General features: G+C 44.0%; 2 protein-coding genes across 6 annotated transcripts; one reads left to right on the forward strand and one right to left on the reverse strand.

Annotated features, from left to right (window-relative positions):
- The first annotated feature begins 32 nt into the window (after positions 1-32).
- utp15 (UTP15 small subunit processome component) lies at positions 33-12,610 on the forward strand. The gene is made up of 10 exons (XM_022254654.2): positions 33-553; positions 1,239-1,331; positions 1,999-2,183; positions 4,005-4,309; positions 5,611-5,746; positions 6,402-6,486; positions 7,528-7,692; positions 8,031-8,132; positions 9,410-9,602; positions 10,982-12,610. Exons 1-10 carry the CDS (start codon positions 461-463, stop codon positions 11,227-11,229), a joined length of 1,605 nt encoding a protein of 534 aa, XP_022110346.1. The 5' UTR covers positions 33-460; the 3' UTR covers positions 11,230-12,610.
- rrnad1 (ribosomal RNA adenine dimethylase domain containing 1) lies at positions 12,596-23,562 on the reverse strand. 5 transcript variants are annotated; one of them, XM_087136710.1, is made up of 9 exons: positions 23,484-23,562; positions 21,825-21,942; positions 20,969-21,090; positions 19,680-19,872; positions 18,141-18,326; positions 16,302-17,118; positions 15,588-15,780; positions 14,115-14,299; positions 12,596-13,382 (listed from the first exon to the last, which is right to left on the reverse strand). In XM_087136710.1, exons 2-9 carry the CDS (start codon positions 21,936-21,938, stop codon positions 13,297-13,299), a joined length of 1,896 nt encoding a protein of 631 aa, XP_086992836.1. In that variant the 5' UTR covers positions 21,939-21,942; positions 23,484-23,562; the 3' UTR covers positions 12,596-13,296. The 5 variants fall into 5 exon arrangements, with proteins under 5 accessions (XP_086992836.1, XP_086992834.1, XP_086992835.1 ...); XM_087136708.1 differs by having other exon boundaries at positions 16,302-17,115; positions 19,635-19,872; XM_087136709.1 differs by having other exon boundaries at positions 15,588-15,744; positions 19,635-19,872.
- Positions 23,563-23,744: the final 182 nt, after the last annotated feature.

A 23,744-nucleotide genomic window follows, 5' to 3' on the forward strand; every position in this document is an offset into this window, starting at 1 on the left:
GCAGGAAAGTACACACGTGCGCGGTGCATTCACACATTGCATGTATTATAGCCTAGTGCATCATCTCTGGTTCTCTATGTGCATGTGGCGCATGCTGATCGCGATTTTGTCTTCAGAAACCTCTACGGGGCTCAAAATCCCCATCAACTTGCTCCGTACATTGGAGTGTTTGCGTTAATCTTATTCAGGTGTTGGCACACTAAATTTAAAGTCTGCTTTCTGTGAAAAAAGATGAGGTTTGTGGACACAGTGTGAAAGGTGACAAGTACATGTACATGTAAGCCTACATGTACTGTACATGTATATGTTGCATTGCAGGCTTTGCCCTGTGTACGTGTGGTGCTGGCTGGATGTGCATGTTCACTGTACTGTGCACGTGTACTGCAGGCCTAGGCCTACAAGTTATAACGTGATTAAATTTTGAACACTAGCGCTAGGGACTAGAACGACGAGGTGCATCATGGCTTCTGATTACAAGAAAGTGGTGGTCAGAACTGTTCCACGTGGGGATGCTGAAGTCTCTAAAGAAACTCAGTTCTGGAAGAATTTTGAGGTAGGCCTAGGTAAAATTGTAAAGTTAAAATACCCTGGTGATTCTTTTGATTCATTGATCATGTTGATTGTTTTCACAAACGAGCATGACCACAATGACACATACGCCCAGAACTGTGGGGTCCGACATCTGCCCCGCTTCCAGGGGCAGATGTCGGTTCCCACAGTTCTGGGCCGGTGTGTGACGGGGCTGCCCTCATCATGCCCATTTTGCAATCTCACCTGGCCTCCATGCATGACATGTACTAGGCCTACTAACCTGTCCATCTCTGAAGTTACATGTACCCTCTCCTGCATGGGTTCGGGTTGTGTCTTGGCAAATGGTAAATTGACCTATTGCAGTACTCTTTGTGAATAGCTTGCTCTAAAACTGATACCAGATAATTGTGCTTTTCTCCCATTGAAAGTGAGTAAGCGTGTGGTCCATCCAGGTTGGCATTGAGCGCATGCGGTTGTACATGTACCTTACAGTGCTCTACCAACTGAGTTACATGTATGATATCCAGCCTTGTGTTGGTGACTCTTTCCATTTGTCAATATCTTTGTTCAGGGGGGTGGCTAGCTTAGAAGCAAACTAAGAACAGCATGATGTAGCCAGCAATCATACCCCAGACACATGATGCAAGCAACGTTAGTAATGTTGAAAGAAAACTTAATGTTTTTAACGTTTGGGCATTTCTTTTCAGTTCCCAGTCACAGTAAAAGAATTTGGAGCAGTCACCTGTGTTGACTTCAACCCACAGAAGCCCCATCAGTTCGCTGTCACCAGCTCAACAAGGGTATGCCACCATTGGTGTACATGTAAATGTCAGGAATTGATGACGTAGGATAGTCTTAAACACTAAATAGGTTGACCACCGAAATCTCATCTTAAATTTGTTGGGTGTGATCGCTTGATTGCTGTGCCTTTGGTTGATCTTGTGGCATACATTGCCGATCCTCCTGCCGTCAGGTCTTTGCCAATTCTTTCTACTTCATGGTAGTTGAAGACCGTTTCAAACTTTAGAAGTACCGGCATTAACTCTTAGGTTTCCCAGAAGATGGCTACAGACGGATAGCGCATCGCAATTAACCAACTGCAACTTAAACAAGCAAATGGCTAACATGGTTGAAGGGGATTGTGGGAAGAGAAAAAGTCTAGATTGGAATGCCTTTAGTGCAGTTCATTCAAGTGGCTTGTAACTTGGATTCAGACTGAGCGTCTTGTTTGAAGGCCTTAAAGGGCCTCGTCTACAACGCTGTTGGCTTGGGGTAATTGATAAACACTTGTTCACATGTGTACCTGAGCTTCTTGCTGATGGACCGCAGTTAGCACATGAACCTGTTTCAGCATTCTGACATGTCTGAAGAAAACGACCAGACCCGAGTCTTTAGATACAAAAAAAGCTTGATCGTTACAGGTTGCCCTAAATGTCTTCTGCTTTCCTCATCCTCCTCCCTGGCCAGGTGCAAATCTTCGATCCTCTAACAAACCAAGTGGAGAAGACCCTCTCCAGGTTCCAGGATGTTGCGTACAGTGCCACCTACCGGGCAGACGGTAAGCTGCTGGTGGCCGGAGGCGAGGAGAAATCAATCCGACTGTTTGACGTCAATGGAAGGGCCATACTAAGGATATTCAAGGGACACAGTGGGTAGGTCATTGTTGGATTGCCTTCAGAACTCTTGTTTTTTTTTAACAGAACCAACTGAAGTTCCAGTTGTTTATTTAAGAGTGGACATACATGTATGGTCCTAGTCGTCCAAAAACATACTGCGGACAAAATTGAACTAAGGGAAATGTGCTTCTGGTTTTATATTTGATTAGCCGGTGGAAATTGATATATGCATGCTGAACTAACAGTTTACTGAAAATTTCTGCTGGGCTGTTTTTTCTTGAGGATTGCAACCCCATATCTGTGAAATCTTCTGTTTTAAAAACAGTGAATTTAGTCTCAGCGCTACATATAGAGAAAGTAGTGCCAACTTCAGACTTTGGAACCAAAATGGCTGTTCATTATGTGTGCAATACAGCATGCAGCCATTGTGTACTAATTGTCCATGTGCATTGATGCATAATCCACCATTTTGGTTCCACCAATTATGACACTCATGACACAACTCTATAAACGGCTCAGCACCCGATTTCACGAAAACTTTACACAATGGCGTAACTCCACTTGCGCCACATTTTATTGCGTAAGTTTAGCAACAAATTAAGACTGATTTTACGAAACTTACGCACTCTGTAAGTCCGCAACTTATGCAACAAATTATGGCGTAACTTACGCAGTCATATTAGGTGGCATAGGTTGCACCGAACGAAGCGAAAATGAATGATTTGACTCGCTTAGTGGGTGCGGTTAAGCCTCTTCATTGCTGAACTTATTAAGGATTATACGAGAAATAAACAACTTTGCTCCAGAAGGTAAAAATAAACTTGTTTGGCTGTGAGAAAACTGAGAAACTTTTTGTCCAGTTCCGACGAAGAAAGATGAAAACTTTTTCAAAATGGTGGGCGGATGCGATTCAACGACCATTATTCAGTGACTGCTATTATATTGGAAAAGAACAGCCATTGTAAAAGCCGTTTTTGTCCTCGTCCAAGAAATTTAATACTATTAACCATTCCCTGCCAGGGATTCCGGATCCGGACACGTATGCTTTAAAAATGTGGCCAGGGTCTCTGAACTTGGACAAAGGAAACAGGGCCTTGTAACAAAAGACCGTACTCGGAACAAAAGACCAGGCTGCTGGGCATTACCAATATTTTTTCACTCTCAAAAGTGGAGGTAATCCAGCCTTGGTTTTAAACAGTATACCATGGTTTGGGGCATTTAGAGCGAGTGGATTACCACCGGGGACAAAAGCGCTCCACCACCGCAGCGATGAGCCACACAGCACCGCTGCGTGCTAATCTGGCCCCTATTGAAAAGAGGTCAGCAGCGCACTGAGCCAGGTTCGTGAACAAAAGACAGTTATATAACACCGCACCATCTGGGCTCTTTTTACAAGGCTGCAGGCCTGGTTGAAATACTCAGGCGTCAATAGATTTTGTCTGTCCGCTAGAAAGGACACCAGACAGTCCTTCACGTGTTTGTAAGTGTCCAGTAAAGGAAGATAGGAATTTTTAAAGAATTTTGAAAACCAAAAAAAAATGATAAATATCCCGGCCCAGCATCATCAACATTGATAAATGCCCGGGCAGGAAGTGGTTAAAACGCGGCGCGTCTACGCAACTTTTCGTAAAATCGAACGTAAGCATACCGCGCAGCTACGGCATAAATTTGTGGCACAAGGCTTACGCATGGTTCAAAGTTACCCCATGTTTCGTGAGATCGGCTGCTGGTCTCAGTCCTCCAAAATCCTCTGTTTCTTCTTGTACCTGTCTCTTTGAAGGGTTAGCACTGCCTAAAGTAAGATGCCCAAATGCCCACCCTGTGATGTGTAGCAGCTTTTCTTTTTTTATCTGTTAGCCCTGTTCATGTCACCAAGTTCGGCACGGACAACCTACACATCATGTCTTGCTCGGATGACAAGTCCGTCCGCTGCTGGGACATCCCCAGCGAGATGGAGACGAGACGATACGACGAGCATGCCGATTATGTCCGATGTGGGACAGTCAGCACAGCCAGCAAGGACATCTGGCTGACCGGCTCCTATGACCACAAAGTGAAGTTGTTTGACCTGAGGACCCAAGCCAGCGTCTTGACGCTGGACCATGGTCATCCAGTGGAGAGCGTGCTTATGTTCCCTGGTGGGGGAATGTTCTTGTCCTCAGGTAGATAACTTTTGTCATCAAAATAACTCCCGGACTTCTGAGCATTGTCCCCTAAAATGACGATGATGGTAAATTGTCAATAGTCAATAAAGTAAAGTGTTATGTAATAGGCCACAAATGCGTTAATCAATAAGCCGTGTGCGAGTTAAATTTGAATAAAATCTGGTACGCTGAGTTATGTGATTGCACATAAACATAACGATTTGAATTCCCCAGACTAAAGACACTGTTGCTGTACCTTGTGATTTGGGGCAAGCTTTTGCATAGCAACCACCATCTCTGGAATGGACTGGTTCCTTTGTGCCCTTCTTATCCATTTAAAACAGTGTATTGTTGCAAAGCGTCTCTTATGTAACTAAGCAAAAGCTTGCCTGGAATCACGAGGTATAGCAACAGTGATTTTAGCATGGAGAATTCAAGTTGTTATGTTCACAGCAATTTTAATACATGAGTGTACCAGATTTAGGTCAAAGTTAACTCGCAAAAGGCTGATTGGAAGCAACTGGAATCCTGCTTTAGGCAAAGTTTATTTTATCCTAACAGGTATGACTAATTTCACCGTCTGGAAATTGTGCACTAAAATTTATTAAAAATGTTTCTGAAACCTTATCTTTTAATAATACTGAAAAGTTACTGGCATTTAGCAACTCAGGAAATGATTCCACTGCATAGAATTATGTATAAAAACTAGAGCGCTGAAGCATGTACAAAGTGATGCTTGCTGGTCGCATCCATGTTTGTGCACAAACCTATGGCAAACCCCAAATTTGGTATGGCTTTTGTACGACTATTTGCATATCTGCGTCTGTATTCTTTTACGATGCCTCATCAAGCCAATGAGCGAAAACCTAAACACACAATCAGTAAGTGAGTGTTTCATATTGCTCTGGGTATCGCTATTGTGTAAACGACCGAACAAGCAAACGCATGAGCGTATGCGCTGCAAATTTAATTTTGCTGTGACGTTTTGTAATCGGATTTTATCGGTACTCGATGCATGTTGCATTTAGAGTACATAATTCAAGATTTATTCTATATGATTTCGAATGTTCTACAAGCTTGCACATGGATTCAACAGTCTGCAACGAGGGCGGTGTCAATTCTTCTCAACGAGAATGAGAAGGTAGCGCTGTAGTTATTTAATATAGCTCTGCGCTCCACTGTCCAGTAGATTACAGTGGCTGCATGTGCTACTAAATATCAGAGACATCAGTCGCTTTAAAAAACAGGCATTTTACTAAAGTCAAGAATAATGCTATTTCTTCTACAAACTATGGATCCTTCCTTTCCTTGCTGTCAAGGTGGAAACTGCGTCAAGGTTTGGGATGCCCTCGCTGGGGGTAAGCTGCTCGCTGCCGTCAGCAATCACCACAAGACAATTACCAGCATGTGCTTCAATGGAGCTCGTAACAGATTGCTCACTGCATCCATTGATAGGTATGAGGCTGTTTATCAGTGAATGAAAATTCAGGATTGGAATTGGAATCTCTGCAATTCTTTGACAAGGCTGCGATCAAGGAATTGAATTGAATAGCAGGTTTGCATGGCTGCCATTTTACAGGCTAGTGCTTCTGTTCCATGGGGTATGCACAAAGGAAGTTTCTCTGTGGAACAAAAGAGCTGCCCTGCAAGATGGCTACCACGCAAAGTCTCTATTGGCCATGTTTATTGCTGTGAACGGAAATTTAGATGACTGACAAGAAATGGAAGTAGAGTTCTTGTCGAACTGAAAGCGCCCTACTACAATTGTAACACTTAACTTTTTCCTTTGGACAATTCCCTTTCTGTCACCAATCAATCAGAACTCTACTTTGTCCACAAAGTTTGCTCGCGTGCTAATAAGCCACATGATCAGCTGTAGAAAAACGAATGGTTGGTATTCAGCGCATCCTGTCCAAGTGCATCATCACTTCAGATCGCAGCTGTACAAAAACTGCACGAGTTTCTGCATTTTGTAGCATCCCAAATACCTGAAATATTTCCCTTCCAATCTCTTCAATGCTCCTCGAAATCAACTCTCAGAAACATTTTGATGGCCTGCCTCGCCTCTAAGGATCCCAGAGATGTTGATTGATCCTTTTCCTTGATGCAGGCATGTCAAGGTGTACGATGTGGCCAGCTATAAGCTAGTTGCTAGCCTGGACTACCCAGCTCCTATCCTGTCCATGGGTGTTTCGGTAAGAAATAGGCGAGGTTCAGCAGCGTAGCCTCAGAAGGACGTGGAGATAAGCTTTCCTGGGTGTGGTGGGAAATTTAGACTGCATTGCACACACCTCAGTGGACAGAATTAGAACAAAGACCAGTCACGTGTGAAAGATAGAGACAAGAGTCTAAAAAAGCCTCCCCCCCAAAAAAAGAGCTGATTATGGAGGAGCCTGAATCCCAGAAGACACCAGCGCTGGGACCATCCAATCCTCTCTTCAAGAGTGCTGTCATTGGAAGAGTTTATCTACAAAAACCCTTTTTCTGTGAGCTTTTTGAATCTGCCTAGATCCTTCCGTGTGCAAAGAAGATAAATGGGCATGTTCTTCGTGCTTAAGTTTTAAGATGGCAACAAGTCCTATTGAAAATAGCAGAGGCTGAGGGCGTTCATCAGTCTTGCCACGTTTCTCATGACCTTGCAGGATTTTGAAAATCTTAAAAGCGGTAAAGTGAATAGTCCCATCCTTTGAATTTCCAGTAATTCTCCTACCCCACCCTCACTATGTATAGAGTTCTGAAGTGTGACATTTTGAACCAGGAAGTGTAGTGGAATCGCTCGTGCTGATTCACGCACTGGTTCTTGCGCTAATGCCCTTTACACACACGTAATTGTGCACACGACACAGTCACTGTGGTATTCTATAAACATAGTCATTGCTTTAGTACCATTTGCTAACATGATGTCCCACTTTGTATCTGGATCCGTTGCTCCATCAAAGTGGATACCTGCGTCTCAACATTGAATGACCTTTGCAACCATAGGTGTCCGGCGCAGTTGGGATAGTGAGAAGTTGTTACAGTTTCAGAGGTGGGAGGGAAAACCCCAGAAGAGTGTTCTGGGTTAAACCTGTAAAATCAGGGCGGGACTGAAGACCCAATCCACACGTGGATCGAGCCGGGAGTCGAACTCGGGCCACAGAGTTGAAAGGCGAGGAACGGACCACTACCCATTCTTGACCTCCCAGAGTTGGTTTTTTTTTTTATCAGAAATGGTGCCATTTTTATTCCCTCTACAGCCAACAGACAGCACAGTCGTGGTGGGTATGTCCTCAGGCCTGATATCCATCAGGCACAGGAAGCCAGAGCCCGGTGATGCCGAGAAAACCAAGAGGAAGCTGAAACTGAGTCGGGTATCTCATCGGTACTACGACAGAGGTCACAAAGTCTACACCGCTCAGAAGGTAAACAGCTAGAGACCAATTACACGTGTGCTGTGGACTTGCCACGTCAACCCCAAGTTGTAATTTTCTATCAAAGATTAAAGACAACCAAGTTGGGACTGTTGTGTTTTTTTATTGTAAACGTCTCAACTCTTTCACATTTGCCAGTCTTAATCGAATCCTCAACCCATTTTTATAACCAAAAAGACGTGCAAATCTGTCTTTGGCATTGTTCCTTTTCTTTTATTAATAACATGCATGCCCATGGAGAAGGAAAGGACTGCTGTTCATCACACAAAGGACTGCCGTTTCTGTTAATGGAATAAAAACACATTTTTAAAAATCTGTATTGATTGCAGGGAGACATCGTTGTGAAGAAAGATCCCCGAGACTTCCTACAGAAGTATGACACAATGCTGAAGCGGTTTGAGCACTCCAAGGCCCTGGATGCAGCCCTGAAGGTAGGGACGATCTGACGCCTCCGAGCAGGAGTATCCCCCTCGCTGGTGGCAGCACAGAGACTAGGCTGACCCTCTGCGTCAATGGTGTCGTGTACTTGGCAAACCCCATCGGATACACTTTGCACAGATTTGCAGACTCATAAATCATAAAGGCATAAATCCTTGGGTTATAGGGGTGAATGTAAAGTTCCCTTTCTTTGGCCAGGCGAGGGATGGCGCATTGATCATGCAGCCCCCCGAAGTTTCTTTGGTGGTAAGAAATCAAACATAGGGTACGTAAGGTTATTTCAACTGTGCCACTTTGATGTGTGAAGGCATGTAAGCGTGCAATAGAATGCGCAGCACGTGCATCTGTGTCACAAACAGCGCCCCCTAGTGTAAATATAATGTCTAGCCCTCTGTCTTCCACCTTTGCAATAGCCATTACAGTGAGGATTTGGGTGAGCGGTCCTTCATAAAGAATCCGATTTCCTTGAACGTTTTGTGTTGAGGTAATCCCAGGTCAACATGGCGATTGCTCTCTTACTGACCCAGGTAGCCCAACGTAGATCCGTCATTGTCGTAGGCAAAGGCCGAGGCACCGCACTCGGCATTTACAGTGTACGCAAGCTTTCATACATTAACCCTCCTTTGGTTTTACAGCACAAATGTGCACAAATGCCCACAGTCACTGGTGAGCATGTAGTTTCTATATGGAACTCAAACATGCACAGGTTCAGTGTGTACACAGTAGATTGCCAGAACAAAATGACCCAGGGTCTTTTGTGCAGTCCTCTTCACTGCATTTGGTTTACTGCACAGTTATGCACATGAAACAGTGAAGCACAGTTGTTGGGCAGCACAAAAGTGCAATCTGATATTCCTGTGAGGGACTGTTGGTGCAGTGCACAACACAACACAGCTGTGCTTCTTTGAGGTGTTCACCAAGTGACCCAAAGAGTGACTTCAGCATAGGAGGGTCAAGAAATTCAAAAAGTCTGAGAAAATGTAGAGCCCACAGAACACCCACAGCTGGATCAGAATGATAAGGACGGCTTCACATGGTGTAGGTGGTGAATATTAGGCTGATTGATAGAGGATTCACAGTTACTTTGCATGGAAACCAGCCTCAATGTCTTATGAGGTACTGGCAGATCAAAAGCTTGCCGACTATAATAGCGGCCAATCTTGGGCGGAAACTGCATGGCTTGGTACTTTGATGACCTGCAATTAAAACCTGTTGGAGAGGAGACTCATCACGAAAAATGCCATTCCTGTATTTCTGCATCATTTTGTAGACCAGCGTGAGAATCAAAACCCCGGAGGTGACGGTTAGCGTACTCCAGGAGCTGGTACGACGGGGCGTCATCAAGAGGGCCCTGGCAGGCCGGGACGAGAAGTGGCTACGTATCATGATCGCCTTCCTGAAGAAGCACATCACCAATCCCAACTTTGCCGGCACGGTGATCGACATAACCAACATGTTGCTAGGTGAGCCGATTCTTCTTCATATTGGGCAAGGGGTGTCCCTTGCCAAGGGGCGAGGTTTGGCTAGGCTTGTCAGCAGAGCGTTACCCTTTTTCACCTTCCGAAAGTCTTTAAAATCCACCGTCTCCATCACTGGGATATTTTGTTTATCTGTCGTCATTGACTTGAGTTTTCATCAGAAATATTTAAACTCATTGGAATTTTCTTCCCACACCATTTTCTTCACCATGGAAGCTTTGCTTGTAGCCGTGAATATGAAACATAGCATACAAGGTCTCAATAGAAGCATAGAAGTGTATGTTTCTTTTGATTGATAGCTCAATCTTGTACAGTGCCCACTTTTATGTATCTTTACGTGCACTTGAATAAGGGATTACATGAATGATAACTGAAATTGTACACTGGAGTCATGTTGTTGATTTGACTACTTCCTGTTGGTGGCCGGTGCATAAGTTGTCATTTCTGGGAAATAAAAGCCACACTGTCAATGTTAGTGAACTAACAGTCTTTTGCTGACTCAAGTCTGATTTTCAACAAGTGTTAAAGCAATTGGGATCTCTTATATCAAGAAGCAAGTTGACCCCAGTTCTGATCTGTTTCTTCTGTCTCAAGTTAAAATTATGAATAAACGTATGCCCAACTACATGTATACAAGGAATTCAGTTGATCATTCACACACCCTTAACCCCTTGACGACGGGAATTTCTTTCCGAAAGCCGACTCAGAGAATTTCAGCCTCGCTTGGCCACGAAGGCCACCTGCCAAATGGCAAATTCTCGGTTTGTGGCCCTGCATGCTCTGCGCGCTTTGAATTAAATGGTGAAAAGGCTTATTGTTCAGTGGCATGCGGCTCTACTTAAGCTTCCACATTCCCGTTGCTTCTTTTCAAAGTGAGGACTATTGTGAAGCTGGTGATAATGATGCAAATTCGGTCTTTTCATTTCTGGGCTACACACAACGGCCAATTACCATATATACAAGAACCAGGGTCTGCCTTCTTTCACCGTGTTTGCTCGAGCATGGGCCGAGAATAATAGCTGAAAAGCGGGCTGAGGATCTCAATTTTTACGGCAGCTCTAGCCCCTTCTAGGCACGAAGGGGTTAAGGTGTGTTCATACGTAAAGCAAATGTGAAGATGAAGCAAACTTGCCGTAAATTTGCTGCACTTTCGCTTGAGTTTAAACGTGTTAACTTTTTGTGAATTTGCAGTGCCATTATAAAATAGCATTCGTGTTGGGTTTCACACCCAGTGCGAAGCGGTCTTCAAGTGACTTCAAAAGTCTGACTGATGGCGTCTTGAGATTTATACCACTTGTTTAAAATCCCAGCATTTGAGATGGAAACCAACTTGCGTCCCTCCCTTCTTCCTTGACATATTTCAGACATCTACACCCCAGTCATCGGGGAGTCAGAGGAGCTGGTCAGTCACTTCAGGAGGCTGAAGATAACGCTGGACAAGGAGCTGCAGTATCACCGGACCCTGCAAGAGATCAAGGGAATGCTGGACACAGTACTGGCCGCATCACAGACTGTCGATCACGGCACTCGGGAAGACTTGGCCGCGGCCAACACTGAGATTCCCACCGAAAGAACTGAAAGAAGTGGAATGGCTGTACCTATGGAGTCGTAGCGATTGGAATTTGAACCATCAGCACTTGGAGCAGTAGGGCCGTACCAACATCAAGTATTCGAATATTTATTATTGGAATCAATTATTTGAAAGTGAAATATACGGAAAATAAATTTGAAAAAAGTTCAATTCTTAGGTAACAAGACTTCATTCTAAAACCTCAGTTCAAGGTAAGTGCGGATAAACCCTTGTTTTATGACCCGACTTTCTGTCGGCGACTTGAAAAAGCAGTTGACTTCCGCCCTCATAAATCCTCAACATTTTTCATGTCAGCAATTTTTAACATTGACTGCCGTTTGTGCATGATTTCCTGTCTTCATGTACAATCACTACTTTCGAAAGCTATTTCACCGTTTTCCCGATGTCTTCTGAATGTTTCGGGAAGTTTGTATTTATACAACCAAATATTCCGTCAAATGAATGGTCAAGTATTTGAATGCTAAATTATCCGAACTGACTCAGCCCTGTGGCGCACGTGGTGGTGTTCACGTCAGGACTTGTATGCCACATTTTCATTTGGATGGAGCCCTGACTGTACAATGCCAGTAAGGCCTGTCAACCCACCTGGACACTGGAGATCCCTACTGACAGCCGTTACATCATAGTTCCAAGTGACGTGTCATTTGACGTGGTTTCAAGCTCTTCATTTTAATTAATACCCAACTTCACCAAATCCCAAATCGTCTAAAATATCAGCTCAGACATTGAGATTCGTGTTTGAAATCCCCACTGGTGTGTTCAATCCATGAACATTCATCGGTGCTCCAATTTCAACCCTAGCAGTCCTTAATCCTTCAACCGGTGAAGGATCGAAGACTGTCAAGGTCAGTGGAATTGTTCCCATGCTCTAGCAGGATAGCATTACTGTAGTGATTTGCAATGAATATTCACCTTTATGCAACCTGCAATTTTCAACAAGTGCGATAGGGTTCTTTCGTCAAACACATCCCAGGGCATGTCTGTTTTTCTGTGGCTGAATTGCAGAGACATTTTACACCTTCTCTGCCACGGAATGTGGGAAAAAACTGCTTTCCAGGACATATGCCCGTACAATGTGTCTAATTTTATCTTATCTTACCGTGTTTTGGGCAACATGCCGATAATGGCAAAATTTACCTTCCGGGTTGGTATTGGAATTTTTTAGTACCTGTTCTAGAAATGTTTCCCAAATTGTACCCTGCTGGGAACAACCTGTGATCAAATCTCTGTCATTCCAATCTCAAACTGCCTACCTTTGCAAGTGGTCAATTGATATTTCCTTGCTGGTTGGATCTACGCGTTCAAGACCACTATCAGTTTGTCAGTTCAATTTTTATGTAAGATGAACTTCAAATTTGCTGAATGAAGTGAATAAAATGGACAGTGGTATTTATACACATAACTCGCCGATTTGCTCTCTTTACTCAGAGGAAATGGTCATACTACAGGTCCTTGCAGGAGGGATCAAATTGATTTTTCACCCTAGCTTTTTTGACATTCTGGCAGTAGAAAGAAGTGTTAATATCTTATAATCTTGACGCATTTGTGCATTGACAGAAACATGTTGAGTTGTTTGGTAAGGGAGGGGGTTCAGACAATGTGAAAGCCAATTAGCCAAGCAATATTACTACATGAGGAATAGCCTAAATTTAACATTAAGGCAACCCCAAAATAGAGAGACATTGCCCCTATTTGTCTAACAAGAATTGTATTTTTCCAAAATTGCACATTAACTTTACCACATCATAAGATCGGTTTACGACCTGTTATAGAATGATTACATGGAAGTTATCAGGCTAATTGTATTTCACAAAAGCAATTTACAAAGTGGCAGGTGGAGCCTCTGTGGTATATGTTCATGGATGTTTTTAGTTTTCCCTACTTTGCCTGATAAGCTTGATATACTGGGTGCTGAAGCCAAGTTTCCCTACCATGTTGTCAACCATGTATTTTGATGCTAAGAACAAGGCCAGGACAAAAAGGAGAAAGTCTGTCTCATCTTGATTGACAGGCCTGAGAGACTCCCAACTCCAAGATTCAAACCGACAATTTAAAAAAAAACGGCCAAAATGGTGGCAGCTGGGTCTGTCACCTCGTCTTCTTGATAGCCAGCAGAACCAAATTCCTGGGTGACAGTAGGGGGTCGAAGATTGGCACCAGACTGCTCTCTATACCTGCGCATGAGTGGAATCAAAATGGGAAGAGATCAAATGCTATTCCCGACATGAATCTGGGTATTCATTTCTATCCAAGATTTGCAATGTGGATTCATGCTATGGCATGGCAGAGTTTAACGTTCTCATCAAGAGATTTAATTTCACTTAACTCTTTTTTCTCGATTATATTTTGTCATTGTCACCAATCCTAACCGACAATCACCCTAACATTTGTGATAAATTGCACCTTTTTAGCTATCGACTACTATCAACTGATTTCTCCGTTAACTTTTATTGGCGGAATCTGCCCCTAAGATCTTGGCTGACTCATGTACAGTCTTTTTGAAATTTGGAATGCTGTAACACATTCACTACAGGTAACTAAATGTGCAGTTAAATCTGAAATAGGCACAGGGTCACATTTTTGGTCAGCTCAAGTGCATTGAGCATTATGGGCAACAAGTCTTGGTAAAATAGGCAATTCACATGTAAGATAAAACTAGAAAATCTTCCGAAGGCTCAGAACGTAAAAACGAAACGCACTGAAGTAATATTGAAGAAACTGTTTGGAGCCACGCCCTGGATTCTTTTAAGGTTAATGACCCCTAAAGTTGAAACATGAAGGACGTGTTACATGTATTAATGGTTCCTGTAGGATTTGGTAGGATCTAGGAAGAGGATGATTCTGTAAGATCCAGGAAGATCCCTAGAGACAAACACAGGGGGCAAAGGTTAAGGGAATTCAGGGACCTTTATCCAAGAGGAATAAAGCTCTGTCTAGCAGGACCAGGCTCTCTACAACGGGGGCCATCAGCTGGCGTAGGCTGTGGTAGGTCAGAAGGTTGTGCCACCGGGGTAGGACAGTCTCACCGACTGCATGAATCCTGTCAGGGTCGCTCTGTAAGCCCAGCCTGCCGAGGATGCTGGAGGCATACCTGTGTGAATAAGGCATGGAATTTTTGAAACTGATGTGAACATTTTGCAAGACTAAGAGATTTTTATGAGGTGTTCCCACAGAAATGCAGGATTGTTTGATTCTTGTCTGAAGATGCAAGTGGTTTTAACCACTTGCTGCCGGGTAGATTTTTCTTGAGCAAGACAATATGCTGGGTCCTTTTCAAGATTTTCCATTTTAAAAATTCTTCGAAAATTCATTAAATGGCCGTTTATACCTACATGAAGGACTCTTTGGGCACTACTCTAATGCTGACAGTTAACCTTCATTGACTTTTGAATATTTCAGCCAGGCCTGCAGCCTTGGAAAAAGAGCCCAGATTGTGCGGTGTTACGTAAGATTTTTGTTCCTGAAACCGGCACAGTGCACTGCTGACCTCTTTTCAATATGGGCCAGATTAGCGTGCAGCGGTGCTGTGTGGCTCATCGCTGCGGTGGTGGAGGGCTTTTATCCCCGGTGGTAATCCGCTCGCTCTAAATGCCTCAAACCGTGGTATACTGTTTAAAAAAACAAGGCTGGATTATCTCCACTATTGAGAGTGAAAAAATATTGGTAATGCCCATCAGCTCAGTCTTTTGTGCTGAGCACGGTCTTTTGTTATAAGGCCCAACTCTTTTGTCCCAGTTCCAGGCTCCCCGGCTCTGCATATAAAGCCTATGTGCTCGAAAACGGGTCGCCCGGCAGGGAGTGGTTAATACCACTTGGGTCATAATAGAGGCCCCCCAAACAGAGCTAAGCAAAACTATGAGGCCAGCAAATCCTCAGGAATTTCCTGTCAACTGTAGGGAGTGCCCTGCAAAACCAGAAGAGAGTACTGAAAGTGATTCCATTTTGAAATGCAGGGTTGGAAACTGGCATTTTAACAACAGCTGTAAAAATCACATGAAGCATGCGGAGTCTTCATGAGGGTGTGCATCCCCAGTGAGGAGAACTCATATTTCCAGTGAAACTTTCCAAGTGTTTCTCCTGTACATTAGGAGATCGGAGAGCAGTCGTGAGATCTACCATGGACTTCATTTAAAAATTTCCAGATCTCTGGTGGTAAAGGTGCGAACGTCACTCTTGCTGTTAACAAACCTCAGCATCATTCTCTCTCGTGCAGAGATTCAACACTTTTGTGCCCATTGAGTTGAAAACTGACATAAGGTACATGTACATATTTTCTTAGCCACTGTAGGCCTGCGGTGTGTCCTTTATTGGCTATCATGACTACCACACACATACAGAGTCACCCACAAGCCCATTCAGAGACCATGAATCTAACTCACTCCTCGAAGCTCTTCTGGTGGGCTCTCTTGATGCTGCTGACCCCCTTCCTGATCCTCCGCGCCCCCTCCTGGCTCCGGTTGAGGTCGGGGCACTGTTCTTGGATCAGGACCTCCAGGGCTGCCCGGTAACCCTGGGTGAGTAGGCTGGGATCACTGACTGAGGATGAGCGAGAAGAAAAAGAACCACTGTGACCTGTTTGATTCAAGAAATGGGTGGAATGAGACAGCTCAGCCTTCAGGTCAGATACAGAGGTGACAACTGAAAAAGTGTTGGCAATTCCTGGTCTTTTGTTGCCAGTGCGGTCTTTTGTTGCCAGTGCGGTCTTTTGTCACAAGGCCAAGCTCCTTTGTCCGATTTCGGTCACTCCGGCTTTGCATATGAAGCCAACGTCTCCAGTTGTGGGCACCCTGGCACGAAGTGGTTAAGCTGAAGAATGCACGAGTGCAGTGCCAGCACAGTTATGGCATCTTATCGGATTTGTCTATAAATGCAATATTGTTTGGAGGTTCTACTGTTGTTTGAGCCTGTTCTCTGATTGCACGGATTCCGTGTGAGGAAAAGAGGGTCAATATGAAATCCCTCTGTGTAAGGAATAAGGATAAGCTCTGTACAAACTTCCATATGCCCCAACCGAGCCTACGGTTTTGACCTGTGTTTATAGAAATCATTCACATAATGTTGTAAAGAGAAAAATGAAATATTGGTGCACTCACCTTTTAACCTTGCTCGGTAACCCTCAATAAAATGACAGGCTAGCTCCAAGGGTTCAAAGCTTAGAGTTGAGCCCACTTTGTGACACAGAGATTGGACGTGCTTGCTCATAGGGAAGCCGACGTCCAACTCTGAGGCACTCAGGCCCTTGGGCCGTGAGACTTTGTCGCTGCCTGAACTTTTGGCTGGAGGCTCTGAAGAACATGACTGGTCTAGGTTGGGACTTCCAGGATGATTTGGAGAGGAAAGGTTTGCTGCATCTCCGCAGCTGTGCGAAGGAAGTGTCACGGGCGAGTAATGACATTCGCAAGACTTGTCGCAGAAAGACATCCTCATATAGCAGCAGGCCACGGAAGCCAGGGCCACCGCTGGGGGGCACTCGGCAAACGTCCGCAGCATCGTCGGCCCCAGATCACCGCATGTGTGCAGCCCTGTCACTAAAAACGCCTCACTCTGGGAATGTTTCCCAGTTGGGTGACAGCTTGTCTCCCCTTGTGTCGCAGAGCAATCTTGGCAAGAACTGGGGATGGTACACCCATGAACAATTGATAAATCTGTACTGGAAGATGATTTATCTGATCTGACATTACCACTCTCTGCGGAATCCATCTTCAGTCTTTTGTTTGTGTATGCCTGTCTCCCTGTCTGGCAATCCTCCCTTGAAACAGCATGGGGCCCTCTATCATCCTGGTTGGATCGCGTGCGGGCGCTTATGACCGACAGGAACTCTTCCACTGTGATGTAGGGGTGGACGGTGCACACCACGTGGTGGGGTGATGCAATGCCCTCTGGTTTGACTACTCCGCTGGCTCTGGCCTTCTGCGGCAAGACAGTTAATTAAAACAGGAATTCAGAAACAAGGTCACTGACATCCAGAGTTGACAAGACAACAGTAGCACCCTGCATTCAGTGAGTAACAAAATGGCCACAACATCTGCTAAATGAAGATGCACAAATCACAAATGCACCTAATTGCTATCCGGTTCGTGACTTCGTCATACATGCACACGCACCACTGATTGCAAGCTTCCATTGGATGAACACTACAGTTGCGTGTTAACGTCCGGTTTCAAGGTTCCATGTGGCTCGACGTGCAGGGGTGTAGTTTAAACTGAAGTGACGTCACACTTACAGACCAGATGAGGAGTGCATTACGCACTGGATAGGGAGCTCCATGAACAATCTTTTCATGGTACGAGGATATCAGCCTTTACCGAAGTGCATGATAGAATGTTCCCCACATGGGAAACATTTTTTCAATTATCATCGCAATGTACTCTTTTCATTGAGCCCCGCCTTTAGGAATGTTTTTGTTTTGGTGTCCTGCGGTACCTGTCACACAATTTTTGAAAACACAGGACCTGGTCCTCTCATAATTTACCCATTTTTCTGGGACAGATCAGCCAAGAGTGTTAATTTTTTTCCGCTTACATGACGTGCTTATTGACGGGGCTTGCACGCAAGTATGAGACTGTGAACTTTCCATTCCCACGAAAAAAACAACACTGTCTGTCGGACTGGATGCAAGTTTCACAGATACACTCATGTTTTTACACGAATGTCACGTTTCAAAAAGAAGCGAGAGTCTCATTCCTTCCATTGCAGGAAAAGGTATGGAAAAAACAGGCTCTCTTAGAGGTGCCCTTCTGCTGCATTTCATTCCCACGGCATCGCAATGAACGCTCTCTGCAACTTATGCATACGGACTAGTGGTGCACTGAAGACGTACGTATTGGAAGGCACCATCAGGATCAACAGCGTACTTTTGCATTTTCAACACAGCAGGCTACAAGGTATATAGCTCCCTAAGACGGAACATTCGGCCTCTTTGATCATCCTACCCTTTCAAAGTAGGCCTTAACCTCTTGATCAAACTTGGCGGCTCCGGTAACATGGCAGTCGACCGCCTCGATGCTAGTGACCCGGTGACCATAACCGAAGGACAGGAGCCTGGAGAGATGACCCTGACCCGAGCCAACGTCTACGATGTGGCAGCAAGCGGCCTTCTCGCACATGGTGTTAATGACCTGTGTAGGCGTTGAAACAGCGAAGAGGGGACAATAGTACGAAACTCGGTCAAGAGTGTTGCAAGTATCAGTCGCGAGTCAGGCCTGTCTGAAACTCACCCCCAGAGCCTAATTTCTGCTATGCATCTACAGTTTGTCCCAACAAATTTCAAATTGGTGATGACCTACATGTAGGTCTAGGCAACCGATCTGAATGCAGCCTCGGTCACAGTCGTGTTTTTAAACCAGGCAAGCAACTTCTTGGTCAGAGATTAGTACATTTTGTGCCTGTGTAATTACACCCTGGTTAGTTCTGCTCTTAACTTGAGGTTTCCGGAAGTTTCAATTTCCACACACACACAGAGGGTTGTGCTTGTGAAATTCAAGAAGAGATTCTTTTACAATCAAATAGTTGGCACATGTGAAGGAGTTTGGGCCATACATGCCATAATATACAAATATTGACTGCTTCGTGTAGTAGAGTAAAACTAACTTCCCGAAGTGATCCATGGAACATTCTATAGAATAGGATGCTTCCTGGATCCCTGAGGATCACCAAGAGATAATAAAGCAGTCAATATTCATTTTATAACACCTCATTCACAGATTCTGCACAATTTAAGATAAAAATCAGAAATAAAACACCAAAGAGCAAAGTGTCGACGTTCTATTTTGCAAATTGTGTGTAACGTTAGAATGTGTGTACCGACAACATACACTGCGTGACATACTTGACCTATTTGCATCTTCGTTCTCTTAACCTATTCAATTTGCAGCTAGTATGTAGCCTGGTTCAACTTGTTCGAGAGTGACAGAAAAAGGTTTACCCTATGAGCCGAAATACAAGCCTAGGTACTCAGTTATGGATAGCGTTCTTTGGTTGTTATGGGTATAGTTCATTTTCAGAGCGAGGCTGCATGTGCATGGTCTTCTGGAGTGGTGGTACAAAAATAGTAAAACAAACAAGCGTCACATGACACACCTTCGTCCAATCAAGATACAGAATCTGTGGGAGAGGTGTTACAATTAGGAATGTGACGATCAGGTCAGGTTATCATGACAAACCTTACTTGTTTCTTAAAATCTACATGTTTAATCTAAGAAACGGTAAAGAAGAAAAACAAGCTCCATTTGTCAGGTGAAGCTCTTTAAATAACAGTTGACTCCAAACAGGATCAAGAAAGGCAAAAAATGTGAGTTACTCGTCTAGACGTCTCAATTATAAAAAGTGAAAAATAATCTTTGCAGTCTAGGTTATCAAAGCTGAGTTAGAGCCTGTTTTTACAGGAAAATTTGTCAATCATGTCTAGATAAGAAAAAAACACAAACACCGGACAAATTGGAGCCCTCAAAATGACACTTGGCTAGATTTACTGCGGCCAATCGTTCAATCTCGTGCTGCTTCTTGGGTTTGACGTGCGCTCGGTAGCAGTGGGACAAGTCTGGGTTCCTGCCACTCTGGGGGTGGAGCTTGGCCGGCTGGGCAGCGGTGCGAGGGAGGGCCAAGGCAAGGGTGGCGGCTCTGAAGGCCAGAAGTGACAGCGGCCACACAGTTGAGGACTCACTCCTGTTAAAGATTAGCATTTGATGGGGTACTACGTTCAGAAATTGGTCTGCAAAGCTATAAAACCGTGTAGTCCAGGATTCCATATCTGCATTTTCAAAAAAGTGGTGCCTTGACCACTTTGCATGAATTACATGTAAACACTCGGGGGGCTTTCTCCTGTCATAAATGAAGAGGACGTTTAAACACATTCTGGTGAAATTCTGTACCCAGTAATGGGTGATGCTGTAGTGATTCTCATTGAGTTTGTGCACAGACAGAGTCTGGGACTAGTCCCTGGAGGTTGAGAGTATGCATTGGCCTCAAGCAGTCATGGGCCATGATGTGCACTGTAACAACTGTGACCTGCTCTAGAAAAATGGGTAATAAGTCACCAGATCCAGATTATCAGTTTTTGATATGACTGGATTGAGTACATCACAAGCTACAATTTGATATATGAATGATCCCTGCAGTGCGCTGGGTTCCAGAGATACATAGACATTTGCATATCTACACTTTCAGATTCAATTAAAGCACTTTTCGAGGAAAAGCTCATAAAGAGTAGCGCTTGGAAACACAATGCTGTACAGGATTTCTTACTGAATGATCAATTTTTCATCTTTATTCCTCAATGTTTGTATCAATGTTTGTAGTCACAAAATTCTGAAAATATAAATATTATAGAAGTTATTACAGGAAAAAACACAAACCCACATTTTTGAAGAAATTTTGCCCTCTTCAAATAGAAGAGGTCATTATGTGTTTTGGCATGGCACAACTTAATACCCTTTTTTGCGGAGCAGGTCACAATTATCAATCCACAACACTGTCTTGGAGTTTCAAAAAAGCGAAAAATTCACTCAAGTCTTGTAAGACTGACTGGCAAGGGTCTGCATATTAGTAAAGTCCAACTTGGTCGAGGAGTGGGGTTGTGGTATTTTGCCATTTTTAAAATGTCACGAGTCTTAGGCCAAAAATACTATTGCGCCTAGGATAAGTTCATTATGGAAAAACACCATCGCCAAGTGGTTCTTCACAAGAGCATTTTAATCCAAAAGGTGCCATAAATGGTAGATTTTATGGCAACAAGGACTAAATCATTGAAAAGCAGTTTTACCTCTGTGAGGTGGGTGGGGAATTCATAAGAACGGACTCTGCAATGTCGGGTGGGGTCAGAGAGGCAAGAGCTGTCTGCCAGGAAGGAGGCAGACGACTCCAGTGGTCCTTCAGAAAGAATTCCTACCAGAGGGGAAACAAAACACAACTGTTTTCTGCTGATGTGAATTAAGTTTATCACACCTTTGCATACACCGATCTTGTTACAGAGCACCTAAACACATAATTAAACGAAGGGCCCAACTCCAACAAAACCTTTTTTGTGTTGAAAGAAAAAAACTGAATAGGTTTTGAAGGAATTGCAAAGGAAATGAAATAACTCTCCAAGGTCAAAATGGAGGAGTCGGACCTTTCTTTTAATGAGGTATTTATGTGTTTAGTAAATAATGCCGTTTGTTACTTTTATGCGTCTGTGTCCAGACTATGTGCTAAAAAACACCATACTAGGTATCCATTCATGGTTGTATGGGGTAGGGGCATTTGAGCCTGGTACCCAGGTAATTGGGTACCAAGGCCTGTGATGAGTTATATGGTCGAGTTCATCAGAACTCTATTCACAAGTCCCTTCACAAGACCAGTCACAAGTAACAAAGTAACTGGTGACAAAGGACTACTTCTGTCACAGTTCATTTGAATAGCTTGTGATTTGACTTCAGACTGAATGACTTGTTCTAAGTTCATTTCGGCTTTTCTCAGATTTTTCCCAAGATGGCTTAACCAAAATGACCAAACTCAAAAACTGCGAATTGGAAATCAAAAGCAATCCACTGACATGGTGATAAGACAGACATGACCAGACCCAAAGTCGGTTTCAAGTTGGGTCTGCACATATGTAAATTACACATTTGACATCTTACCACAACATACGATTCTGTGATCCAACGATACTGGCAGACTAGCACGTGAAGCTGTCTGGTCAACTCCTCAACCTGCCTTGCTGAGCTTTCCGTACACGATAAAGATGCTGCCATATTTCTGCATAAGATAGTAAGCCCCCCAAAAAGAAAGAGTTGATGCCTGCAGCTGTTACATTACCTTGATTACAATAGCAAAACGTCACAAAAATCCCACCTACATGTACCATGAGAGATATAGCTGCCTTGCTTGTGCATACATGTAAGTGTATAAAACTCAGTTTAGATGTCAAGCTGCTCAACTCTAAATAGGGAAAACTCTGTCTTTTTCTGTCTTTGATTTTAAATTTAAACGGACTGCAGAAAGCAAGACCTATAAATGATGGATACACAGTTCCTGTTATCAGCTAAATGCCCCAGCACTTTCTCAGAAAGAATTCCATATATGGACCCTGCTTGACACCTTGTGCACAAACCAAGAGATAGACTGCGTCTGAAAATTCTTGGTACATGTACTTTCGAAGTGAATCACTAAATCTGAATTTTTAGGTCATTTTGTTGCTTTCAAATGGCTAAAAGGTCACTGCTGGACAAATCGGTGTTGTCTGACAATGGAATTCTTCCATCTTCTTTGCTAATGTAGTCACGGTACTAGTATTTAAACGTTCATACCAAAATCTCATTTTGACCTTTGATGGAAAATGTTGAAGAGAAACTCTTCGAAAATGTTGAAATCTGAATTAAAACCTCAAACCGGGCTGATCAGCTGATGATTAAGAAAGTATTTGGGAATATGTTTTGCTCTCGGTCATGCATTTCAACATGTCCAATGTGCTTCCCCATAAAGCGCACTTGGAACGGACTGAACACAGTCGACAGTCATGACAGTTGGGGCAGCCATGGAGAACCCCACAATGTCAGAGCAGTACCCCTAGAACTGTGGGGTTCGTCACCCACCGGTACCCGCTGAACTGTGGGGTTCGTCACCCACCAGTACCCCCAGAACTGTGGGGTTTGTCACCCACCAGTACCCGCTGAACTGTGGGGTTCAACATCCGCTGCACTCCCAAGTGGGAGCGGGCGGACGTCGGACTCCACAGTTCTGGGGAGTCAAGTCATGCATGTACAGTAGTTTGAGTACATGTATCTCCGGCTTTGATGCTTATGACTTCTGGAAATTCACAAATGTCGAGATGTCATGACTTGAATAACTTAAGCATTACCCCCTGAACTGTGGGGTCCAATGTCCGCCCCTCAGCTCTGGGCATTACTTCAGCATATCTTTTTAGGGTTGTCGTTAGGGCCCACCAACAATACTGCCGTGACTAACATTAGGCCATGGAGGAATAAAACACATGGATAGGCTTAACCGTTGGTTATGTTTCCACCTTGCTTTGGCTAAATGCTACATCATTTACATGCAGTTGTACTCCAGACCTGCCCTGTCCAGAACTGGAAAGTAGGCCTTGCTTTAGCCCCACTAGTACGGGGCTAGCCTAGCTTGTAGCTAGCTATGCAAAGAGGCAAGCAGAAGCACAGGAAGGATACGATGAGGTAGTTCAAATTGGCCATATTAAACATCAGCATTGAAAAAAAAATCTTGGGTTTGCAGACCAAAGCAAAGGCCAAAGCTTCAGAGTTTGGTCTTCAATCTGATCTTACTATGGAGGAAGGAACACCACTGATCTCTTGAGTCGTGTGTATCGATCACGGACATATTTATACACACATGTGGCAAACGGAGAGCGCCCTCTTGATATCAATGGGTGTATTGTTTACCTGGGGGCGCCCTTTTAACTGTAATCACCGTTCTTCAAACGTCGGCTTCTTCCGATTAGAAGCAATCTCTGCGGCGTTATCTCGTTCTCCAGGATCGTTTGATTACAGAATAAACAGACTCTCAATCAACTCTGGGCTTGAGGT

Source organism: Acanthaster planci, linkage group LG05 (assembly GCF_054643075.1).
Source record: "Acanthaster planci isolate LZ-2023a linkage group LG05, COTS_SCS, whole genome shotgun sequence".
NCBI classification, from domain to species: domain Eukaryota; kingdom Metazoa; phylum Echinodermata; class Asteroidea; order Valvatida; family Acanthasteridae; genus Acanthaster; species Acanthaster planci.

Coding starts and splice junctions, on each gene's coding strand:
- utp15 (XM_022254654.2), top strand. CDS start 461: ATGGCTTCTGATTACAAGAAAGTGGTGGTCAGAACTGTTCCACGTGGG. Junction 1,332..1,998: donor CTGTCACCAGCTCAACAAGG/GTATGCCACCAT, acceptor CTCCCTGGCCAG/GTGCAAATCTTCGATCCTCT. Junction 5,747..6,401: donor CTCACTGCATCCATTGATAG/GTATGAGGCTGT, acceptor TCCTTGATGCAG/GCATGTCAAGGTGTACGATG.
- rrnad1 (XM_087136706.1), bottom strand. CDS start 21,938: ATGGCAGCATCTTTATCGTGTACGGAAAGCTCAGCAAGGCAGGTTGAG. Junction 17,119..18,140: donor TTAAGGCCTACTTTGAAAGG/GTAGGATGATCA, acceptor GTCTTGCCGCAG/AAGGCCAGAGCCAGCGGAGT. Junction 14,300..15,587: donor CACCAGAAGAGCTTCGAGGA/GTGAGTTAGATT, acceptor TTATTCACACAG/GTATGCCTCCAGCATCCTCG.